General features: G+C 41.8%; 1 protein-coding gene across 10 annotated transcripts in view; it reads left to right on the top strand.

The window, feature by feature from the left end:
• LOC100678173 overlaps nucleotides 1–24,856 on the top strand; it is a 222,750-nt gene that overhangs the window by 184,088 nt on the left and 13,806 nt on the right. For all 10 annotated transcript variants that reach the window (XM_031929110.2, XM_031929106.2, XM_031929107.1 and 7 more), the window contains one exon: nucleotides 6,116–6,329. In XM_031929110.2, the coding sequence (XP_031784970.1) occupies nucleotides 6,116–6,329 (214 nt within the window). The remainder of the gene's footprint in view (nucleotides 1–6,115; nucleotides 6,330–24,856) is intronic.

Here is a 24,856-nt window from a genome sequence, read left to right as displayed (position 1 = left end):
AATCTCGTAATCTGAAATTGCAGTATTAATTTAAATATAAACTAAACACACGCTTAAGTACATAAATTTCTAATTTCCTAGTATATTATATACATGCTTAAAAATACACACAAACAAACGTATATCTTCTAAATTACAAACAATAATATTAACTTCAATGAACTATAATTAATATCTAGATTAAACCCTATGTGCTCTCCTTCTTTCTACTCTCAGTTACTGGGGAATTACATATGGTCCAACATTTGTTGCACGGATTAGGAAAACCCAGAAAACCTAATCAGACCATTTCTCTCACACTTATTATACATTTACATAACTATCTTAAAATCTAAGTACAAAATATTTTTTTTTTTTTTATTCTAAACCCATCTCTGTTCTGAATTCCAGAAACTTCACTGCAGGTAATGGCTTGGTTAAGGCATCTGCTAGTTGATTACCTGTAGGAATATATTTTAATTTTATTACATTTTTCTCAACTTGCTCTCTGGAAAAATGATATTTTATATCAATATGTTTTGATTTTCGATAGCTAGTTGGATTATTTGCAATACTAATACAGCCATTATTATCTTCATAAATTATGATTGGCTTTTCAATCGTAATATTGATGCTACTAGCTAATGACTTAAGCCAAATAGCTTCGCTTACAGCCTCATACAGAGCCATATACTCTGCTTCTGTTGAAGAAGTTGCAACAGATGCTTGTTTCTTAGTATTCCAACATATTGTGCACTGTTCATACAACTTAAACAAATAACCAGTTGTACTTTTTCTATCAGTTCCAACTGAACCTCCCCAATCTGCATCAACATAACCAGACAAAATATCATTAAATTCACCTCTTTCATAAGTTAACTTTAAATTAATTGAACCTTTTAAATATCTTAAAACTCTTTTCAAATTTTGCCATAGTTCTTTATTATTTTTATTACAATATCTACTCAAAACATTTACTGCTGTACTCAAGTCTGGTCGGGTACAAATCATTATATAAATAAGACAACCAATTAAATTTCGACAAGGGGCATCATACTTTTCATCAGAATTAAGAGCTTCATAATCAAGTTTACTTGGTAAAGGTGTATTTACAGAATTACAATCACCCATGTTAAATTTATTTAAAACAGTTTTAATGTATGAACTTTGATCTAAAGTTAATTTATTATTATTTCTTTCTACTTTAATTCCAAGGAACATTTTTATTTCTTTCAAATCTGTCATACTAAATTGATTCATTAAATAATTTTTAAAATTGCTCATTGTAGTATTACTAGCAGTTACTATAACTAAATCATCAACATAAAGTACAGCATAAATATTTTGTTGTATATCACCTCTATCTAAAATATAAATACAACGATCGACTGACGAATTTTTAAAACCTTTCTCAATCAAAGTTTTTTCAAAAGTTTGAAACCAGCACCTTGCTGCTTGTTTTAAACCATAAATAGCTTTATTTAATTTACATACTTGATTGCTTTTACATTTAACACCTTCTGGCACTTTCATATAAATTTCTTCATTTAATTTACCATTAAGAAAAGCAGTTTTTACATCCATGTGATGAATTAACAAATTAAATTGATTTGCGAAAGCTACAATAAATCTAAAACTCGAAATTCTAGCTACTGGAGCAAAAGTTTCGTTATAATCGACTAAGTATTTTTGAGTAAAACCGCGAGCAACTAATCGCGCTTTATATCTGATTGGATTACCAAATTCGTCATTCTTTATTGTAAAAACCCATTTGCAATCAACAATATTTTTATTTTGAGGTCTAGTTACTAAAGTCCAAGTTTTATTTATTAAAAGTGAATTTATCTCGTCTCTAACAGCCTGTTCCCAATTTACTCTATCATTACTGTTTTCAATGTCTTGAAAAGAACTTGGAATGTTATAAATTGTAGACAATGCACATAAAATATGATCATCATTTTCATTATAAGAAATTAAAGGCTTTTGCTTAATCCTCTCACTCCTACGGGGCTTTATTTCTTGTTCATTCTCAGAGACAGACTTATTGGTTGTTTCTGTATTGATTACAGATTTTTCATTTACGTTTAATTTAACGATTTTCTCTGAACTGTGATCATAACAATCACCAGATTCAGGCACTGATTTTGACAAATTGTCAGATGCATCAGTTTCAATTTCTAAATTACCATTTCCAGTTTTTACTGATTTTGACAGATTGTCAGATGCATCAGTTTCATATTCTATGTCATCAATTATTTTTAATTGGTAATCTGGCCTTGATTTAACAAAATTTGTTTCGTCGACAATCACGTCTCTTACGACAACAAACTTTTCATTCCTCACGTCCCACACTTTATATCCATTGGGTTCATATCCAACTAATATACCTTTCCATGATTTATCATCAAATTTTGATTGTTTTACTTTATTATGAACATAAACAGTACTTCCGAAAATTCTCAAATATTTTAAGTTTGGCTTTTTATTATGCCACATTTCAAATGGAGTTTTATTAGATTTTAAAGCTTTAGTTGGCGATATATTAATTAGATATGTTGCAGTTAAAACTGCCTCTCCCCAAAATACTTTCTCTAACTTAGCACCGCTTATCATCGCACGTGCTTTTTCAGTTAGTGTTCTATTCATGCGTTCTGAGACGCCATTTAATTGTGGGGTACGTGGAACTGTCAAATGGTAACTTATTCCTTTTTCAACACAATAGTCTTTCATCTCATTCGATAAATATTCTCTGCCATTATCAATATATAAATTTACAACTTTTAAGTTGAAATGAGCCTCGCTCTTTGCAATAAAATCTTTAAAAACAGAAAATACATCCGATTTATAGGATATTAAATATGTCACACAATAATGTGTATACTCATCAACAAATATTGCAAAATAGTTTTTATTATTAACCGTCGGAGGAGTGATTGGACCGCAAACATCAGAATGTATTATGAACAATGGTCGTTTAATATAAGTCTTATCCTTCTCTCTATTGAAAGGCAACCTTGACTGTTTACCATTTAAACATGCTTCACATATATTTTCATTAGGCATAATGTTTTTAATTTGATTTATATCATCAACCATTTGTTCATTTTTAAGTTGTAAAAATTTCTGTTTACCTATGTGACCAAGTCGTTGATGCCATAATTCATAATTATTTTTAACAACATTATACACTTTAGAATGTGTATTTCTTTTAGACGCATCAACGATAAAATCAACAATAAGTAAATTATTCATAGGCTTACCTCGAATTATGGTTTTACTACCTTTCGTTACCTCAACACCATTTTGATTGAAAACAATTTTCATACCAGCCTGCTGCATTTTCTGCACTGATAATAGATTGTTTGGTACTTCGGGACAGTAAAGGACACCCTCAAGAATACCATTTACTCCCATGTTGCTTGTAACGTTGATCATTCCTTTCTTCATTGCTAATATATATGTGCCACTTTTTGCAACGTTTATTTTTATCGGTGGATTTAATTCTATATAACTAGTAAACATTTCATCGTTGTTGATAATATGATCTGAAGCACCAGAATCAATAATAAATCGCATTTTATGGTTTGTTTCTTCAATTTGAATATTATTAACCATAAAAGCATAACTTGAAGTATCAGCAAAAGATGTAGTCGCTTCTGGCTCTTCACTTTGAACTTGTTGCACAGTTTTGTTTTTATTTTTCATTCTTTTAGCTAAAAATTGCTGTCTTCTCTTTTTAAAATGACAGGTGATTTCTTTATGTCCAATTCTTCCACAAAAATGACATTTCATTTGTTGATCTTTGTTATTAGTGTTATTTTTAAAGTTGCTATTATTCTGTGAATTATCTTTATTTTTATAACTAGATTTATTTCGAAAGTGAGATTTATTTTGAAAAGTTCTTTTTGTTAAAATTTGTTGTTTGTGGCTCTTGCTGAGTTTGAAGTACTTTTGCACTCGTATCACTTGATTCACTCTTTAATTTAACTTCATGATCTAATAATCTTGTTTTTACAAAAGCTAATGTAATACTGTCTTCAGTCAAAGTTTCTATTGCAGTTACTACACCATCATAAGTATTTGGAAGTGTTAAAAATAAATGTGAAACTTTATCCGTTTCTTCTACTCTTGCGCCTGCAGCTGATAACTCTGTTATTAAATTATCAAAAACATTAAAATGACTCATGAGTGTAGAATCGCCTTGCAATTTCAAACTCAATAATTTCTTGCGGATCGCAAGTTGCGTAGCTAAACTTTTTCTCTCGTACACACTGTCTAACTTATTGAAAATCTGCCGTGCTGATTGTTCAGTATTGGCAAAACCAAGCATAGAGTCAGACAGATATTCTATAATAACACTCCTTGCAATTCTCTCAGCTTTTCTCCAACTTCTCGAGACTGGATTCGGCTCTCCATCAATCACTTTGAGTAAATTTAACTCACTTAATAATGCACGAACTCTAAATTTCCATACGTTATATTTTTCACCGTCAAACGGTTTAATGTTTCTTTTCGATTTAGAGTTATCCATTTTTAATTTAAATAAAAAACTAGTCACTATTAAAATAACACAACACAAACACAGCTAAACGTTATCTGGGCCCATAACCTATTGGAAATGGGTGAAATAATTTATATTAAACTCAGTATATTCTCTTTTAAATAAGACTTTTATTCTGAGTAGCAGAGAGAAGGAGTACGGAGCACATCTAGACTCTATGAGATTCTGTCGCAGACTAAACTCCTAGCGCATATCGGCGGTGCATAGCGATGCAGGAAAACTGCCTAAAACAATGGTCCTATTCTAGCCCTACAGACAGACTCCAGATGGCTAGACCCTCCAAGAAGTCCGCGTCGCACTACGTGCCGCTGCACCCCGCGTCGTAATCCGAGCGAACCATAAAATATAAAAACACATGAATGGACCTTTCTTAAGTTCGAGTATGGTCCGAGATTTAGTTTTGTAACCGGAATATTTCAACATCATCGCATTTTAATAAACACTGAAAGATCGTTTAAAGCCATATTTGTCATTTCTAAATCATGCAGCAGATCAAGTTGCTTTTGATAACGAGTAAAAACCAATTTGAAACAGCCCGGGCTGCCGAAAAATTTAATCCGCGTTTGCTCAACCCTCTGCATATACAGTAATCTGGGAAATTCGCCGCGTCGGAGCTTCGCTCAATACCCGGCTGAGTGTGCTCATTTGCATGCGGGCCTTAATTCCAATGAAAATTGAGGTGCTCGTGTATAGCACTCAATAAACGCACGACGCTTTTCGTATCAAGTGTTCTTCAGCGCGTCGGCGCGATTCTCGCCTATATTTCCAGCGCAGCGCAGCAGTAGCAGTAGCAGCACTGACGCTCGCTCTGTACGGCGATGGCGCGGTTTTAGAACCGCTCAGCGTGAAATTATTAAGGCACTGCGCAGCGGTATGCCGTGTATCATTCACTACACAGCTGAGACAATGTTCTTGGCTGGGTTATGAGCTTGTCCTGTGAGGCGAAAAAAATGCATCAGTGCATGAGTTGCTTCGTAAGCACGTGGCAATGTCGAGGCTACGATTTACGTATGAAATTCTCCTGCGTTGTTTTTACAAACATCATATAATACGTGAACCCAATAATTGTTTTTGGGTACACACAGCGTTATCTCTTTCCATCGAGGCTAATAACAGCTGTATCCGAGATTTACCGTACGACCGGCAGAGCCCAAAGCCAATTCCGTCGCCCCTCGGAATAAAAAGAAATCGCATCCATAACAATAAACCAGAAAAGAAGCCTGCAGAATTTTCATAAACCACCCGAAACTATTCGAAAAGGAGCGAACGATAGAGAAACGGTCTTGCGCGAACGAAAGCGACGAGCGAGCGAAGCTTCGACCAATTCGAAACTGGTTTCGCCATCGTCCACCTCCGAGCTTTCCTCCCCCATTGTGCCGTCCAACCACAATAAAGTCCTATGTACCCCGAGAGCCTCTCAACTCGGCCTGGCCTCCCGAATGAAGCAATATTTGCCCGGTTTGATAAGATTTGCCTGCTCGCGCGCTCTGTATACCTGTATATAATGCACTCGAAAGAAGGGAGATGGAAAGAAACGGAGGAGTAAAACGGTTACGTCGAATTATGATGTTACAGGTGACGTGGATTCGACGAAAGAAGGACCATCAGCTACTGACTGTGGGCCTGACGACGTACGCGAGTGACGAGCGCTTCCAAGCCCGACACTTTCAGCACAGCGAGGACTGGACTCTACAGATCAAGTTCGTGCAGCCAAGGGACGCCGGCATGTACGAGTGCCAGGTCTCGACCCATCCGCCCACCAGTATATTTCTCTTCTTGGAGGTCGTCGGTAAGTCCGTGATTGATCGCGCCGAGGGGGAATGAGCTCGTAAGGATCGCCTTTTCGCGCTTGTAATGACGAGATGTGACGAGTGGAAGGAGGTTTTCTTCTTTTCTCTCTTTCTCTCTCTCTTTCTCTCTCTCTCTCTCTCTCTCTCTCTCTCTCTCTCTCTCGTTTGATGGCTGGGGAGGTATTGTTGCGGCGGCTCCTTGAGTGCTTGCGGTCGGCGAAAGGTGTTATTCGTCTGCGTTTTTTGTGTCCATACGAAAGAAACACCTTTTTTTATCGTTCGCGAGCTAGTTGAATTATTACAGCACGCGCGAACAAAAATATACACGGATGATGCCGCTTTGACGGTTCGTAAATATTTGCCTCGGTACTCAAATACGCAATCGCGGAAATTGAATGCACGGCTACACTGAAAAAAAAACAATCGTTTCTGCTGTAAAGTCCGGTAGTTTTAACCGTTCTGCCACCGTAACGACTGTTCAGTAAGAACAACGGTGTGCCACTGGTAGTTTTGGCGAGTCGCGACTCGTAAAATTGGTCGCTTACGCGGGACACCAGCAAAAACGACCGAACTGATTCTTTAAAACTGCTGAACTCTACGGTAATCTTGGCGAGTCTTCGTACAATGACGGATTACTGGTGCGAGTTCAGTTAAAATGGCTGTGTTTTTTTTTCAGTGTACGCTAATCCAAGACACAGCTTGTATTCCGGGTCATCTTCGATTCGTCGACCGATCGCAGTCGCACTGGAAAATCAACGACTGCGTGCTAGCGAGTTGAAAAAAATAGCCATTATCTCAATCACTTGCTTGTAAAATCACACGACACTACTCTGCAATTGTGTTGTTTTCTGGTTCTCCAACGTCACTCGAGCGAATCTCTCGTCTCACTCCAAATGTTTCATACGCAAGCACTCGACATCCGTAATATAACGTTACACGCAGCTGAGCTTTACAACAAGCAATGCCGCGCGTGTGTCAGTATCGATTGTATCCGTCAACCGGCAATTCTATCTTCGGCCCTTCGAGCAGCCAAAGCACCGTATCGTGATTGGTCGGAGGAGTATAAGTACAAATACGGCTGGATCCGCGTGTATATATATACACACACACACAAGTACAGTACACGAAGGCGAGGAAAACTTCCCCGAAAGAATCCTCCCGTATATAAGGGGAAGAGAAGAAGGTTTGCACAGCAGTGTATACGTCGTCGTGCTCACTTCACTTGTCGGAGAAACTCTTCAGCGAATTTTCGCCAGACATGACGCGCGAAATAATTCACCGTTTTCTTGACTTCGATGCAAAACCACACGTACTGCATATTTTAGCGAATCAAAATCCAAAGCTCAACCCTTTTTATTTATTCAAGCTCGCGCATCGCCGAAAGCTTACTTGAATCTCTGGAACAACATTTGCTCTGCAGCAACGGAAGCCGTGCTGGCTTGTCGAAATATCCGAAAATCTTTGGCCGCAATTAATTGAAGCCGCGAGCACTTGCTGGCTTGACGAGTAAATTCGAGCGTGGTGGCGTTAAACATGATTAATCGACGATAATGCAGCACACGCGTATAATAAATCCCGCGGGACACACGCGTATAATAATACCGCAGCGAGCCGCGCTCCGTTTAATTCCTCGCGCCCCGGCAGTTGTCTTAGCGTTATTTACTTGCTCTCGCGAAATAAAGCGAGGAAGACGCATTGTTTTTCTCCTGCCGTCGTCTTGGATTTTGCCGCGACTGCGTGTGATTTTTTTTTTAAGGCAGAGAAAGCGAGCTTTTGTTCTCAGCTCTCTCACTTCGAGAGCGAGCGAGAAAGAGAAGCTTTTTGCATGTAACAAAGAGGCGGGAGCTTTTATCGGATTTCGCGCGTCGAACGATGGGCGGAGGCGATGCAGCTTTATTCCTGCGAGATGTGTTTTGTCGATGCACGCGCGCATATACGATTCGAGACGTAAGGTTCGTAGCTGTATAAACTCGGACGCGAATGATGACGCCGGTGCGTTTTAATTCCCGAGCTTCCGGGCGAATCCAATGAAATGTTTTAGGGAGAGCTCGCAGCCGAGCTTTTTCGCATATTCAAAAACGTAATTCGGCCCCGGAGTGAGTGCATTCTCGTACGGCGCCAACTTTTCTCGTAAAGCGCTGGGGGAAAAAACGACGCTCCTTGTGAATACATAACTGGGTTACGCCGTGCTCGCTCGGGACTTGCGTAATCTTCCTTGGAGGACGCTATATAAACGCGCGTACAGAAAGTCTAATGCTCGTACAAAGTGGAGTTTAATGGAAAGCCGAGCGTTATTTTTTCAATTCGATTCGCGACATTAAACAACAATAAACAAACGCTCTCTACAGAAATTCCCCCAGAGAAAGAGAGTATATACATATACGTCTTGTCCGCTTTATCCGCAGCGCGCAATCCCAGGCGCGCGAAAGCTCTCCTGTTTGAAAATTCAAACGCTGGCTCAGCGCGAAATCGAAAATCTAATTTCCTCCTGGAAAAAAGCCGGTCGAAGAGCCGCGCATCCGCAGCGCGAGAGAAAGAGCTCGAATCCCGAGATTGGCGCCTCACCAAACGTTTCAATCAACCGCACGCCGGCGCGCCGGCTTTTGGCCTCAGCCCCTTAATTCTCTCTTTGCTCTCGCCCGAGCTGTGATGCATCCGCAAAGGCGCGGCTTCGAAAATCAGGATCTCTTCGAACGCGCGCGCGCTAGCAGAGTCTCTAGAATTCGCCCAGCATCCTGACCGATAAACGTAAGTATGATTAACGCTGGAGCAAGAGAGAGCGAGAGGGAGAGAGAGAGAGAGAGAGGGAGACATATAGCTACAGCGTCGCGCTTCTCCGGCTGATTTACGACACGAGCGCCGTGGTAGCTGCTCCTCCCTCTCCGTCTGTCTTTTCCGCTGGGTCGCGCAGCAGCCGGGAATTAATTATTCTACGGCGCGCTAACCCGAGAAACGATCCCCCGTGGGATTTGTCGCTGCGCGCTGGAGGCATCCGCGATTTCTTCCGACGACTACGCTCCCCGTGTGTACAGACACGCTGCCGGAGCTGGTACCGGCGTGTTGCCGCGCAGCTCATGTGTATACGCAAACGGAGATGTATGGCGAAGGTAGTATTGCGAGCATGGTTTAACCTCGCCCCTGCGCGCGCTCGAGAAATGGAGCTGTGCTGAGGTGAGAATTATTCTTTGCTCTGCACGGCACCGCTAGGACCTCCACTATCGCTGGATTAACGCGAGAGAGGTTAATTGCACGGTCGTGTGCGGGGATGCTGCTATCTTTTTCGTGCTGGCTGAGCGTGATTGGTCTGTGATTATATTCACGAAGTTTTACAGCAGTGCCAAGTTTAGTGGTTTCGAATAAGAACGAAATACTTACCACGTCAGTTTAATCGAAGCAAAATCGCCGAGAACAAATGCACGGCTCAGCTTATAACCTACCCCAAAATCCAAGAATGAAATACGTGTTCGCCCAAGTTCGTGAGCGCACGACGCAGCTCGTATCCTGGCGCGACTTCGCGTCCCGAAACAACATTTGTCTAAACTTTTATTTGATCTCGTCTCCGCGGGCAGAGTCGTACCACAAGTCTTGATCCAATACGAAATTCCAGCTCTCAGTTACAGTCGCGCATACCAGCAGCTTCGCACCGCGATTAGAGCCTCTCTCGCGTAACTTTCCTCGAAAGTCCGGTCGTTGATCCACTTTCTCTTCCCCCTCCGGAATGATAGAAAAAAAGGGCGTTCGTTTATTCGGAAGAAAAAAATCATGCTAATGCGCGCGTTAAAGTGATGCTTTATTTGCCCGCGTGAGCGCCAACAGCCTGGGGGTGTATATTTTCCCGCCTGCCGCGTACGTCCCTTTCGGAAAGAGAGAAATTCTTGGTCCCGTAGTCAAAGGGCTTTTTCCTCGAGGCCATTACTACTTTCCGCGGTTTTTTTTTCTCAGCAACCGAAAACCCTATTATACCGCGTACGTGATCGGGGTCGCGGATAATTGTCGCAATCGACGCGAGACTCGAGTCAAGAGATTTGTCTGATCAAAGAAAGCACTATGATTATCGGTGCTGACTGCGTGTTTCTTTTGACAAGTACCAGATTTTGATTATGGGATTAATTAGAGAGGATCAGAAAACGTTTGATTTGAGAATCTCCGCTTTGAGCTGTATGCTTGCAGATCTGCTGACGGTGAAGAGGATTACTTTTTCTCTCTGACTTCTCAAGCGTGTTAAACTGCTTTTGTATTATTATCGTTATAGACAGCTTACGAAAACGTTATTGTTCGAATATATCGTATCCACATCGCTGATTGCACGTAACGTCGAAATTTCGTCCAATCGAACAAGTAGTGGGTGAAATGATTTTCAAAGATAATTTATTATAAGCAGCAACGACTCCTAAACCTATTCCGCAATAATCGAAAAACATCTCATGAATACAGATACCAGGTGGACTGGAAAAGTCAAATCTCGCGCATACAGAAAAACGTCATGAAAGCCGCACATCAACGTTCCTAACTCTCGCACTTCCGGCTCTTCCGTCCTTCTTCCTGCCTATCATCGATTCGTCTGCACGGAATGCAATTACACCGGCCAACGCGCACACACCGGAATCTCCCCCATCGCTTCAACCTGGCAGTGGCGAATCGGATCGACATGTCGCCATCCAAGTGAGCTGATGAATAAACACGTGTGCCCATCAGTGTGCGCCTCCGAAAAAGCGTGAACACGTGCGTACAGCGTCATGTATGATCAAGCCGACGTACGCGTCACGTCCGCGTGAAAGTTTCTCTGCTGTTTATGTGGCTGGAAATCGTCGGGCGCGACTTCTTTTTGCCGCAGCGCTGCGGGAATGATGGAACTTCGCTGCGGCCATCACACACACACACACACACACGCGCGCGCGCGCAAGGTGAGATTTCCTCGAGCGTCGGAAATAAGTGATCTCGGGCGTGACTGGAATCGGACAAGGCTGCGCGGATCGATGGGGGTGAAGGGAATCGCGAAATTTGCGTCAGAGATATATTTTAGTAGAGCGGACTCGGCTACGGAGATTTATGGTACTCGCGTGCTGGATTCCGCTGCTCGATTAGTTTAAGCTTCGTACACGTATTGTGAACCGTCAGATTTTCAGAAACCTTTTTGTTATTGTTGTTGTTGCCGGAAATCATTTTGTTTTGTGCGATTTACGATGAAATTTTAATACATTTGTTTTCGTGCAAATGCCAATATTTAATATACCATATTTGTACATATTTGTACGATGACGCACGAATAGCAGGTTATTTTTATAATATTTTGGATACGATCGTGTTATACAAAAGTACAGGATTTACGATGAGAGTTTATTTTAGACCCCTTTGCTCGGTTTTCAGAAGAGACCTACTTTACCCAGAAAGCGGCCCTTTTTTATGTAACAAATATATCGAATGCAAGTAATTAAAATAGGGAGCCTCGATTGCGATGTACTATGAAAAGATAGAAATTTTCATTTTTCTCGTCATTCTTTCCCCTCGTTTGATTCGCAACTCGTCTCACAATTCGACTCTCGTCCAAACAATCCGTTTTTGTAAGAAATTTCGCTGAATACACCAGTCCGAAAAAATCGAGCTTTGAAAAGAGACGATTATATGGAATAAAGCCATTCGCCGTTGGCTCTCATTCGTATACGGCACTCTTAACATGTATTCGCCCACGGCGCACGCCTTCTCTGGGTATAGATACTTACATAAAACTCTCGGAATAACTGCATTGCCGACTGTAAATCGACGGCGACGGCTTTATTGCATAGCCGTCGTACACAAGTTTTTATTTTTCTGAAAATTAAGGCGGAGGTGAAACTTTATCGGGCTTCGTTCATTATGAATTTATTAACTCGAGAGGTGTATGCAAATCTTGGTCGAGGAAATGCATCTAAAGTACCACGCTGCATAAATAAACATCGAAGCATAATGAGGGAAAAAGCATAAAATTCCTGGTAGTTTGCTTCTTGAACTAGGTCATAAATTATTATTCGCAGTGTGAGCCATTATTTCTCGAAAATGATATTTATCCCCGTAACACGTTTCATGAAGCAGTCGAAAAATTCCAATTTCCAGAATTACTCCTGCGAATTAAGCGCCAAGGGACGTTCCGCTAAGACATCTCTCGCGCGCTTTTCGGCGAGAAAAAGGAGTAACCGGGTAATTAATTACCGTCTTCATTAGCGGCACCTCGCGTGCCGACTTAATCTTCATATTTTTCTCGCGAGCCGCTTTTCCGCTCGCTATCAGTAGAAACGATCTTTTCGATTATTACGCTAATTATTGCTGCGGGAAATGAGTGGTTCACCGAAAGTTTCGGACGACGCTGTTTAGCGGTTTGCTTTGACTCGTAAAAACTTTTCTTTGCTCCACGGGACGCATTCGAGCGGGAGGCTAGAGTGCAGACGAGAAATAAAATTGTTTTTATGAGTGGCTTTTAAAAGAGGAGCGTCGTCCCCGGAACAGCCGAGATTCGCTCGGCTGTTCCCTATCGGGAATGAATCTAGTTTTAACGTCCGTTTGCTCTTCTGCGTCGTTCGCTTGAAAATCCCTTTAACGAATTGACCGCGCCAAAGGGGAGGAAACCTTCCCGTTGATTGTTTTCCGAATGCGGCATTTTCCGACTAGAGAGAAATTCACCTGGACGGCTGATTCACATCGTTGCACGATGTGTATCAACTGCTTAATTATATCTCAGGTTGAAACTTCGTTTTGATGTCATTGTCCAGTGCGAGTAAGTTGTTGTCTTTTGAATCGCCATTGTTGGGCTAGCCCATTTAGTACTGCTGGTCTCTTGATTTTAACCGTTGACATATTGTTGTAATTACACGCCGAGGCCAAAGTCTCATTTTTACAATAGAGATGCTTACGAGTCAATGCTGTCGAGTACGTATAATGCACAGTGTTCAGAAGTTGAGATGAATAAATAAATTTCTATTTCGCGGAAATTTCAAACGAACGTTTGCGGAATGTAAATACAGCGAGAAATTAAGCATTCAATTCGATCGCTCTATAACAGCCTGAAAATTCTGATGTATTCAACAACATTGCTTCGGCTTGATGGAATATCATATAGGAAATCTCTTCGTGAAAATTAAAATAAACAGCGCCTCGGTATACAATAGCTGAAGATTGAAGTTTACTCAACTGTACGTAATTCAGAAAAATGACTGAGCCGTAACTAATTTTAACATCTGATCGAATTGCAGTTCAGTAATGCCGCGCGTGAAAGTATTATTTTCTAATTACAAAAGCAATCGGCCCGTCTAATGGAAAACGGTCTGGAAAAACAAAAGGTTCCAAGAAAAAAGGAATAGAAGAGAGAAGAGAGAATAGAGTAGCTCACTCCGGAACTATTTCTCTCGACACGCGCGCCATGCTACAGTCGTCGCGTTGACTAAAACTTCTTGTAATTCAGACGGGGAGAAACGACGGAAAAGAGAGAGAGAGAGAGAGAGAGAGAGAGAGAGAGAGAGAGAGAGAGAGAGAGAGAGAGAGAGGAGATTAATTAAATTTATTGGCGTACATTTCAGATACTCGAAAAGGCCGCGCTCTCTGCTCCTCCGTCGTTTCTGTTTCATCTGCTTTCGTGCGCGCGATTCAGCGCAGTACTGCTTCAGATTCTATTAGGAGCAAATAGCGACGCATGTACGCAGTTATACCGCCGAGTTTCGTGAATCATCGCCAGCTCTCTCTTCCCCCATTGTGTTCATGGCTTTTCGCTGAACGAGTTGTGTCAACGAGTTTGTCGAAAAAGCGATGTACCCGGCAAGCTCGTTATGACTCGTCTCTCACTCTCTGCCTGTCATGTTGATCCGCCTCGGAGTTTCCGAGGGAGAAGAACACATCTGATGTGCAGGCTTTGCCGCGCTGGATTAATTGTTTTTGTTTTTTGGCAAGTTGGCTTCGTTGGTGCTTTGTTTGCGCTGTAGTCAAGACCGATTCTCAGAAATTATTAGCTTTGCCGAGAATCCGAGCAAGAAGGATTCCTTATTATTTATTAACTTCGACCTCTTATTCTCTGCAATTATTCTCTGCAAAGAAAGCCGTTATTAAAGTTCTGGAAATTCGATTTTTGTCGTAATAATAATATTCAAATAAGAGAGAGATGCAACATCGCTGGAAAATTCAGCCTACGGCGTAGCGAACGTGTCAGTTTTGAATTTCGCGTTTAGCCGTGCAGCCTTTAAACGGCGCATATGGCGCGGGAAAACGGAAACAATTTACTGCGATCCCCGAAAATCCCCCGTATATTTTCTCCAACACAGAGCCAGAAGACTTGTTTAAATGCAGGCCGCGGGCATTATGTAACGAAGAAGCGCGGTATAATACTTTCTTCTTAATAATACCCCAGCAGCTGCAACAGCAAGAGTCGCGCGCGAGTGCAAAAAGAAAGGGCAACTTAAAACTAATATAAAATGCAGCACGGCGCGGGATTCTCCCGTTGAAAGGCTCTCTTTCTGCTTTCGGTGAGTTGTGTAAGTAGGAAAGGGACGGTTTTAGGTTGGTACTACGGCGGGGCGACTTTCTTTTCCTCGCGTACATACATCAAGGACGTAAGTCACGTACTTTTCAAGTCGCATAACCGTATGAAATTTTTAAAAGCGGATTCCCGCTCCCTTCTCCGCTGATGAAACAAATATCGCTGCCGTTGGACGAAGAAATTACTGAATTGCGCAAGTTATATACGAGGCTACTTTTTTGCTGATAAGACTGCATTTTATATAGCTCTCTTGTTTGTATACGCGACGTGCTGCTGTGTCTCTTGAGAAAAGATGCAAGTAACGTAGAAAAGCATTTCGTGAATTAGCTGTGACGAAGTGCTTGAAATTTTAAAACCAAGAGTACCCCGGTGCTCGAACGAAGTAGTTCCTTTAAAGCACGAGTTTATCGCTCCCTCTTTAAAATCCAAGTCGAACGCAAAATTCATCTCGTTAAATACGCCATAGAAAAGCTCCCTAGAGTTACTAGCCGATCTTTCGAATCAGTCGTAAATATCCCCTTACTAATGAACGTTCTTTTCTCATCTGTCCCTCATTAATTCACAAAAAAAAGCTCCAGCGCAAATAAGCGCGGAACGGAAGACACACATAATTTCTGCTCTCTCTCTCTCTCTCTCTCTCTCTCTCTCTCTCTCTCTCTCTCTCTCTCTCTCCCTCTCCGCTCCTAATCAAATTCAACTTTAATTAAGTCAATCGAATTAATCGCGGCGCACGGCCTGGAAATGGAAGCGACTGATTCAAAGCGAGAGCGGAGCTGCCCTAGTAATGGAGCCCTCCCGATTTTCCGCCGCCGCCTCCTCCTCCATTACCCTCAGCAATTCCCTTGACGAACGAGAGGAAGGGGAGCATGGGAAAATTCTTGAGCCTCGAGAGTTCGCTGCTCGCTTTCGTGTTGGGACTTTTTTTTTCACGACGTCATCCAAACGGGAAGAATATGAGCTTTTCTGTGCGGCCGTTTCAGTCCGAGGAACTTTTTTATCGAGTCCGTTGTAGTTGTTTACGGCTTGTTTGCGTTGTAGAAAGGTTAATCGCACAAAGTAATCGAAAGGATTTATATTGGCGCTCATTTTTGAGGCTCGACTCTTTAGTGTCACGTTCATATTTTTGAATCCTGTATACTGCCTCAAACAATCGTAAATTCGACCATTCATCTCCTTGTTCACAGCTGGCCGAACTCGTATACGGAGCGATCGCTCTGCCAATATAGTCCTCTCGTAATTCATCGGATATTCGCTAGAGAGTGGAAGAGAGAGAGAGAGACCAAACATCAACAAACAACGTACAACGTACAACGCTGAATGAAGTTCGGCGAGACTATGAATCTTCCTGCCCGAAGAGAGACTAAAAAACCCAGCTACGAGGAATTTTGCAAACCCACTGTACAGCGCTCCCCTTTACGGCAAAATTGATCGATCTTTGCCCGGTATCGTATGTGTGTGTCGCGTGTGTCCCTTTACCATCAAAATTGGATCTTCGATGCTCGATATCGCGGGCAAAAAAAAATATAATATCGTCGCAGAATCTAGTTCGCGGAAAAAACAAGCTGGCGGGCGAGAAAAAGGGAAAAGAAAATCTAGCCGTTAATAATGGAACGTCAGGGATGGATGCAAAGAGCAGTTGAGATTCGATTCTCGGCTTATAATTTATGAGGTAACGAGGAAGGTCGCCTCTCCGGGAGGTCGTAAAATTTTTTCTCCTTTGCGCGGGCTTTAAAAATTTCACGTCTTTTCAACGGGGCTAATTACGGGGTATATAACTTGAGGGAGAAGAAGAGCTGGAAGATAGGGCGAGGCTGCATTAACGACTCGAAAGTTACTCGCGGATGCGCACCGCCTGCAACGATGATGAGATTTTATGCAAAGTAAATAAATTTAATGGAGTCGGAGGCTTTTTTATGGGGCGCCGGCGCGCGTGTAAACATTTGTCATACTTACGGCTATAAATGACGTTTAGTGCTTCTCTTGCATATGGTCGGCAGTCGGAAGTCTCACGCATGGAAAGAGTTTTTGGAATAGTGTGAAACACCGAGAAGGCGAATCTGCTGAAATAAGAGTCGCAATTATGATCGCAATTTCCACGCAACGGCTCGCTTGAAAACAATCTCCAGCTCTCATCGCTTCAGCAGCTCTAAAAGCTCGAAAATCAGCGTCTCATCAGCAGCCGCTTCCTTCCTCTCTTTCCCTCGTCTCCACTTCGTCTCCGCATCCCTGTATTCCAAAGGGAATAATATTCCCGGCAACTCTCCCCGAGTCGAGAGAGACTGTATGCGATAATGCACTGCAGCAACGACGGACTACTCACACAATCAGACAACAGCAGCAGCAGCAGTAGCAGCAGCAGCGGGGAGAGTTCCCTGAAACACAAGAGCGGCTGCTTACGAATGCGCCAACTCCCCGTGGCGTCGGCGTGTGTATAACTCGATGCGCGATCGCGGCCCAAGTATCGAGGGATGAAATGTTATCGGCTGCGCTCCGCCGAGCCTTTCAGCAGATACTGGCTGCTTCGCTGTTGCGAATTTCGCTGCTGCTGGGGAGAAAATGATGAGGCTGCAGAAGTCGCTAGAGAGGACTCGGGAGGCCGTGGGTATCGGGTTCCAGCTTTCTGGAAATAAGGGCTTGGCTGATTGGGTCAGGCTGGAATGTGAGTGATTTCGTGATGATTTTTTCGATGCCGATGTTTGCAAAAAAATCATTACGTAACGCAAAGGCCTACAAGAATACACCATACTGAGCAAAAAATATTTTACATTATGAAATAGGCATTAATTCTCATTAAGAACCATGAGCTGGTACATGAGAAGTAACCCATACGCTAAACTGATGAATTATTTAAATTGAACGCATTGTTCGCGAAGTAAATATACATTTATAATGTGCACCTCAAATATATGCGCATATATAATTAATCACTTATATCGTTACTGTATGGGACAAGACTACATTAAGGTTCAAAAATAAACTGTGAAATCATTGTTGATTAGATATTATGACTTTATTGAAATCGCCTAGCGATCAGGTCCTTGTGTGACCTTCTCTTACAAGTTGTCGCCGAGAACTCGGGCCCGCTAAAACAAAAACGCTTTCCCGAGGACTACCGAAGTGACTCGAAACAGTGCGCGCGCTCCTCTATATCTATAGCTATACACACGCAGTCATGTGCCCACGCGAACGCCTCCCGGTACTCAACTCTCTGGCCTGGCAGTCACAGACCGGCCCTTTAGCCTCTCCGCACTGAAAGTGACCTCAAAATCCGCGGAGTAAAACTCCTAGAGGGGGTCGTGTCAGTCTAGGAATGATTATAAAATCACTCCTAACCGTATTGGCCTGAAGCCACGAATCGCCTTGTCGATTCGCGCATATGAGAGCCAAATGACGGAGAAACGTTCGCTAAAACTACTAATAGGTAGAATATATTATTGATAAAGAATAAATACGTCGCACTTGCTCTTATCCCGAACAGCCCTCGGTTACGTCCGGAACAGTTACAACTTTAACTCTACGAAATATTCGTTCTACCGTGTACTCAATCTTACGCGTTCTCGTTAAATCTACGAAACGACTAACTATACGCAGTTGAAATTTCAATTTTTAAATCGTAACGCCCGATTGATCATATTTTTATTATTCAGATAAACCAACATAATCCAGCGAAATTTTAAAATGCTTTCGCGTGAGAAGTCTGTCTCGAAGTACGACTGATCTATTCTGCTTCCATTATCCATCTTTTTCAATGCGGAGCCGGCGCGTCTTCTATACCTTCCCCCCATAGCAACTTCCGGAGCAGTAGCAGCAGCAGCAGCAGAAACTTCAGCCCTTTTGATCTCGAGGAAACCTCGGCCAAATTAAAATCCAGCCTACGAAACTCCATCTCTGCCCAAGAGACCTGCAGCAGCAAACTCACTTTGTCCCGACGCTGAAACTCACCGACGAGTATCGGCTAAAAAGGGAGAGATAATGCATTATATCCGGATAACGCTCAGGATTCCTTCTGGACTTCTGGTCGCAACATCGAAACTTTTGAATTAATAACAAAACAAAAGGGGCGAGGAAAGGGAAACGAGGGAAGAAGCAAGAAACGAGACTGGAATCGCAGCCGTTGCAAGAGACCATATACGCGGGTGCAGAGTCGCACAAGTTTTCGCCTTTGCCCGACTTGTGTAACGAAATACCTTTCCGGCAAGGACGACGGCTGTGTGTTTCAGTCTTTTATGATGAGTTTTCCAGTCATGCGGGCTGAAAGGCAACTCGAAACTTCCCACCGAGTTTCCGCGCACGTCGTCCTTTGCGCGATTTTAAGCGAAAAATTGACGTTGATGAAACCGCTGGACGTGGGATTATAATCACTCGGGGCTTTTGAATTTGGCGCGCGTCAATCGCGAATACATGTGTGCGCGGTTGGCTAGATTATATTGACGAGAGATCGAGCCTGGAATTTTGAATAAAGTTCTCGAGGCAGAGGGTTTGCTCGATTGAAATATATACATTGAAAATTATTTTGAGGATTTCTGGCGCGGATATGCGGTTTGCATTGAGAGGAGACGATGGTCTGAATAAGGAGTCACCTCAGCAGATTTTATTCAGAGGGTCGTACGAACGAATTTCCAAATTCCAGAAGTTGCACAATGCGATGCACGAGCAAAAAGTAATTTACTAAAACATAATTCTTCGCCTCGCGCATAGATTTGACGCGATGAATCGCGTTTAATTAATCCCACACCCGAGCGTTTACTTTCCACGAATACGCACTGCAGGCGGCGGTCCAAATTAAATTTCCGCTTCTGCCGACCGCACAATAGAAACAAAGGTCATTCATTCCTGGCTGCGAGTGTCCTAATTAAGTGGAAAAATCTCTTTCGCTTGTGCGCAAACTTCAATTTCCATTTCTTTTCCTTTGTCCGATGAAAGAAAACTTTAGCTTGATTCGAGCTTTTCTTCTTCGCAAAATGTTATGTACATACTTGCGATGTGCCTGTCCAACATCGCTTTTCCTCCCTTATACGCGAGCTAATTTTCCAATCCGCGAAAGATGGCTAGTACAGTACTGTCATGAATGATAAACCGAAGACATTGAATTTCAGGGATAGGCGGATGATGAAAGTCATCGAGGTCGACGATTGTCTCGGCCCTTTCGTATTGTGAGTGCTGCGAGTATTTAAACAAATATTTTGATCGAAATCGTTACTTCGTTGGAATATACATCCGAAAAGTCGCAATAATCATTCCATGCTGCAACTCGGAACGAATGCTCTGACAATCTTTTCGAACGGAAACAAAATTCTCGCTCGATCGAGCCCGATGTAGCACACGTATTCTTTTCTTCTCAATAGCTTAGAAGCTTTTTCAAACTCGCTCCGTGATATCGGATGAAATCGAACTCGCGCGGCGCACATTGTGTCGTGAGTATCAAGAACTTAAAACTCCTCTCTCTCTCCCATCGTTATAATCGGAACGAAAGTGGTTTTCTGCTCGTTTGATTCAAAATGAAAGGTGGAGGTTTAAAGGTGCTAGTCCATGGGACATTTCCTCATAAATTGCGCTGCTCGAACAACTACTCCGGCTCTCCAGAATGAGACAATATTTTCACGGACTGAATGCTATGTTTGGCGATGGATACCCGTACATTATGAGGGAGAGCCTATTTACGGAATAAGGTGACCTTACTAAGCGTGTCCGAGCATAGCCGGATTGTTCCACTTGAGCGAAACTACTACTGCCACCAGCACTCGAGGTTATTTAGTGATCCGTTGCCATTATAACTTTTCTGAACTTCTGCCAAGAGCCAAAGAATTTCCGAAATACATTCGCGCGTGCATAGTATTTTCCGATAATATTGCCTCGAGTGAATACATTACAACATTCATAAGCGGCGAATCAGGCAATCCACTTCAATTTTTCATCGCGCTCGTCCCTATCATTCGTGGGGGTCATCTAATTAGAGAAAAATGGAAAATCCAAGCGAGTCCAATTACTCGCTGAACTGTTGGTACAAAAAGCGTTGTTTAACGAAGCGACGTACACTACGGATACAAACACTAAGGAAAAAAATTTCCCTCAGTGGCGATACTCATCCACTTCGATAAAATAAACCACAATATCCACTCGGTGCAGCTAGCCACGAACTGTATACAAGCTATTGCGTTAGCGTAAAGGAAAAATAAAGAAGAACCGAGGCAAAAAAAAGAAAAACAGTCGGGAGATAGAGAGAAATAGAGAGGAAAGGAAGCAACGACCGAAATTTCTGGTGGGCTATATCTCTCCGTCCAATTATTCCCGTTCAAACGTTACCGTCGCCCGCAACACTAGGTATGACGCCGCTTTGTACCCTTGGCTCGAAGAGGCAATTAGAAAACAAGGGCGCAAGCTCGGCCAATTATTATGCGCCGAGGCTAAGTATTCCTGTTTTCTTCCTGCGCAGCGACGATTGCGGAACCTAATGAGACAATGCCGATTGTTCAATTACGAGTAATCGCGCTGCTGCTGCTGCTTCGCTTGTGCTGTCGTCTTGTATATATCTTTTTCTCTTCGAGAGAGTGAGAGAGAGAGAGAGAGAGAGAGAGAGCCGATTACTCGCGAATTTCATAAGGCTCTGCGACGACAGATAAGAGTCGGGGAGCGTAAATTACGTTGGGTTCAATTGGACCCCGGGCGGTGCTGTTTCCGCTCTCTCTCTCTCTCTCTCTCTCTCTCTCTCTCCGATAGCGCGACTATACTTCCTCCCCCTCCGAATGACGAAAGCGGCAAAGAGATATTGGCACTTTGGGGTATTAGCTTTTCTCGAAACCGGAGAGAGAGAGAGAGAGAGAGAGCGCTGAAGCTCTCTTTTTTCGGGCTTTGTTCTTACGAGAGGGACCTATGCGTGTGAACTATATATACACTGCGTTTATTGTTGTTGCTGCTGATGTCGCTGTTGTTCGTGTCGTGCTTTTTTTCGGCTATCGATAGTTGGGTTATTGCTATGAAAGAGCATTGTAAACTAGTCGCGGGCTTTTGTACTGTTTTTCTTTTCGCGACTCGACGTAAGGTTGCTTCTATTCGCGCGAACGAGACCTTTTTTCATTAAAAATAGAGGTCCGAGTATATCGGTGTTCTATATAGTATGCATAGAAAATAAATATAAGATACTATACATAGTGAATCCGGGCTTTTTTCACGAAAGCTTACTGGTATAAGGGGTTACACAAGAAATGTGACTTTCTGCTGATTTTCAGCATAGAAAAGTTTCGTTATGGACTTTTGAACAGAGTCGCGTTCGACCTGCTTTCTGGAAGCTCTCAAAGCGATTACACTCACAGCTTTTGAATCTTCCAAGTCCTTCTTGTTCCCGCGAAGTGTTTCGGTTAATGTTTGATGCTGTATGCGAACATTTGACAGTGGCTCGAGCTTCGACAAATGTACGATCGTAATATGAATGTAGGTATATTATACTCTATCATTATCATTTGCGTTTCGAATACACATCGACGTACCAAACGCTCGAAAATCTACAGCACGAAATTTCTTTTTTCGGTCGGTATGAAAAGAGAACGTACGATTATTCTGCGAAGTATATAAATATTCCAGTGTGATACAAATCACGAGATAACGGAAAAGATAGCGAAACAATCATATCAACTCGACTGACTGCTTGAAAAGAAAAAGTATCACCGAAGACGTCACTACTGGAGCAACGACTTCCGAAATCGAGAGACACATTTATTAGCGTTCGCGGCTGTTTCGCGTCCCCCTCTATACTCGATCATCCATCGCGATAGCGCGGGACGTACGATTGATACTCGCCCACTTACATAATGCGCCGCTCGCTAATATGCGTCGCAACGAGATACGGGGCGCCAGAAAACGGACAAAATTTTTTTCTTTCCGTGGCGTATACCGCGTGTCAGGATGCGGCCGAACGTAATTGCCGCCGGAGTTGTTTATACTGATCGCTGTGACGCAGATGCATAAATTCGGCGGGTTATGGATCTGTTTTGCTGCGTAGCCGGAATTTTCATCTTGTCGGAGTTGAACGATTGGATGAGTTTTGCGCTGGAATTGTTGGAAGTAAATAATAGTCGTTTTATTATTATTTATTATTATTATTTATTTATCCAGAGTAAGTACAATAGATTGAAATACATCGATTATACAAAAACATTACATAAAAGTAATCCAGCAGAGGAAAATTTCCTGTTCGCCGGTCCGGAATACAAAATGACTTAATAAAATTAAATCTTAAAACTAAAATAAAATGTGTAGTTGATCCGCCGTGTTTGAAATCCAGTAGTACAATCTACCAGAACAACCCAGCGTTGCAAGTCTTCTTTCAAATCTTCTCTCATTCACCAATATCTCACTAGCATAGATCTTGCTGTCGTGAAACTCTGAGTTGACGCATTTCTGCTCCTTGCAAACATGATCCTCTCCATGCTATTAAGCCTTGCACGACATCTAAGACCAACAGCACAAGTTACTCTAATGTGGGAACATTTCTTTATGTTGATTTGCAGAGTCACATTTGCACGGCGCTGTGAAAACTATCTAGTCTATAATTACGATGTCTTTATGTGGTGGCTGTCTTTCTAGCTTATCAATCGAGATTGTGAATATTTGCTTTCCCCTCATTCCTCTGTCGAGATAAAATATTGCTTTATTTGATCCTAGGTAGTTAAGATCACCATATGACATGCGAATATTGTTTGACTGCAATATAGGCTGCCCTGGTGCTGCCGCCACCTCTGTTAGTAAAGCTTTCGTATTATTGTTCTCAACCATTTTATCAATCTCAGTGAATACTGATTCGATTGGTTTTTTTTATCTCCTTAATATGTTTTATACTATCATCTTCAACCTTTTGCTCCTGTTTAACAAAATGTATGTGTTTTGTAATAGAGGGTTTGGGTACGTCACAATTTTCACAGTTTTCTGCCAGCATAAGTTGTTTGTTTCTCTGCATTTCCTGTATATATCAGTGATTCATATGTGAAAGTTTGTTCCAAATTAAGTGGTTGATTATCAACTAAGAATTTATTCTTGTTTACTATTTTGAGTAGTTTGTTCTGTAGACTTTGAAGACATCCAATTGTGCTTGTATATGCACCACCCCAGGCTATGATGCCATAAGAGGTGATGCTATGAAACAGTGCATAATATAGAATTTTCAAATTCTCGGTAGACATAATTCTTGAAAGCTTGTAAAACAAAAAAGTTAAATATTTAGTTTTGTTATATATGTAGTTAATATTAATATCCCATTTTATGTTGCTGTCGAAAATAACGCCGAGATATTTAGCGTCATCAACTCGTTTTATTTGTTTACCATGAATATTTATGTTTAGATTTTTTGGGATACTAGTAGCGGTATTACCAAATTCTACGTATACAATTTTTTCTGTATTAAGTGACAATTTATTTAATGCCAGCCAGTTGGCTATATTGTCAAGGCGGTTATTCATTTTTACTTCAACCTCTTGCCAATCATTACCTGCAGTTATAACTGCGGTGTCATCAGCAAAAGATAAAATTCTGTTGTTTGGCATTGTAACTAGTAAATCATTGATGTAGATGATAAAGAGTAATGGCCCAAGAATAGTACCCTGAAGTACACTCATGCTTAGAGTATTAAAATGGCTTACTTTGTTATTTACTTTTACCCTTTGGATTCTGTTGCTTTGGTAATTTTTTATAAGTTCATGACTGATTCCTCTAATTCCATAGTTATATAGCTTGTCAAGGAGAATTTGATGGTCATAGAGGGCATCTTTAGTACTTCTGTTTTTCCTAAAACCAAATTGCTTATCTGAGAACAAGCTACATTCATCAAAGAAATTTAGTATACGTTTATGTAACAATTTTTCGAAAATTTTTGCAATTTTAGATATTAGCGAAATTGGTCTGTAATTGTTTAGTAGATATTTTTCTTTAGCTTTGTGTAAAGGAATAATTTCTGCAATTTTTAGAGCGTCTGGCCATATTGCCTTTTCCAAACTCAGATTTATTATGTGAACCAGAGGATCACAAATATACTCGTGTATT

The sequence above is a fragment of the Nasonia vitripennis genome, chromosome 4, assembly GCF_009193385.2.
Source record: "Nasonia vitripennis strain AsymCx chromosome 4, Nvit_psr_1.1, whole genome shotgun sequence".
NCBI classification, from domain to species: domain Eukaryota; kingdom Metazoa; phylum Arthropoda; class Insecta; order Hymenoptera; family Pteromalidae; genus Nasonia; species Nasonia vitripennis.
The sequence above is the reverse complement of the archived record's forward strand: the minus strand, read 5'-3'. Positions and strand labels throughout refer to the sequence as shown.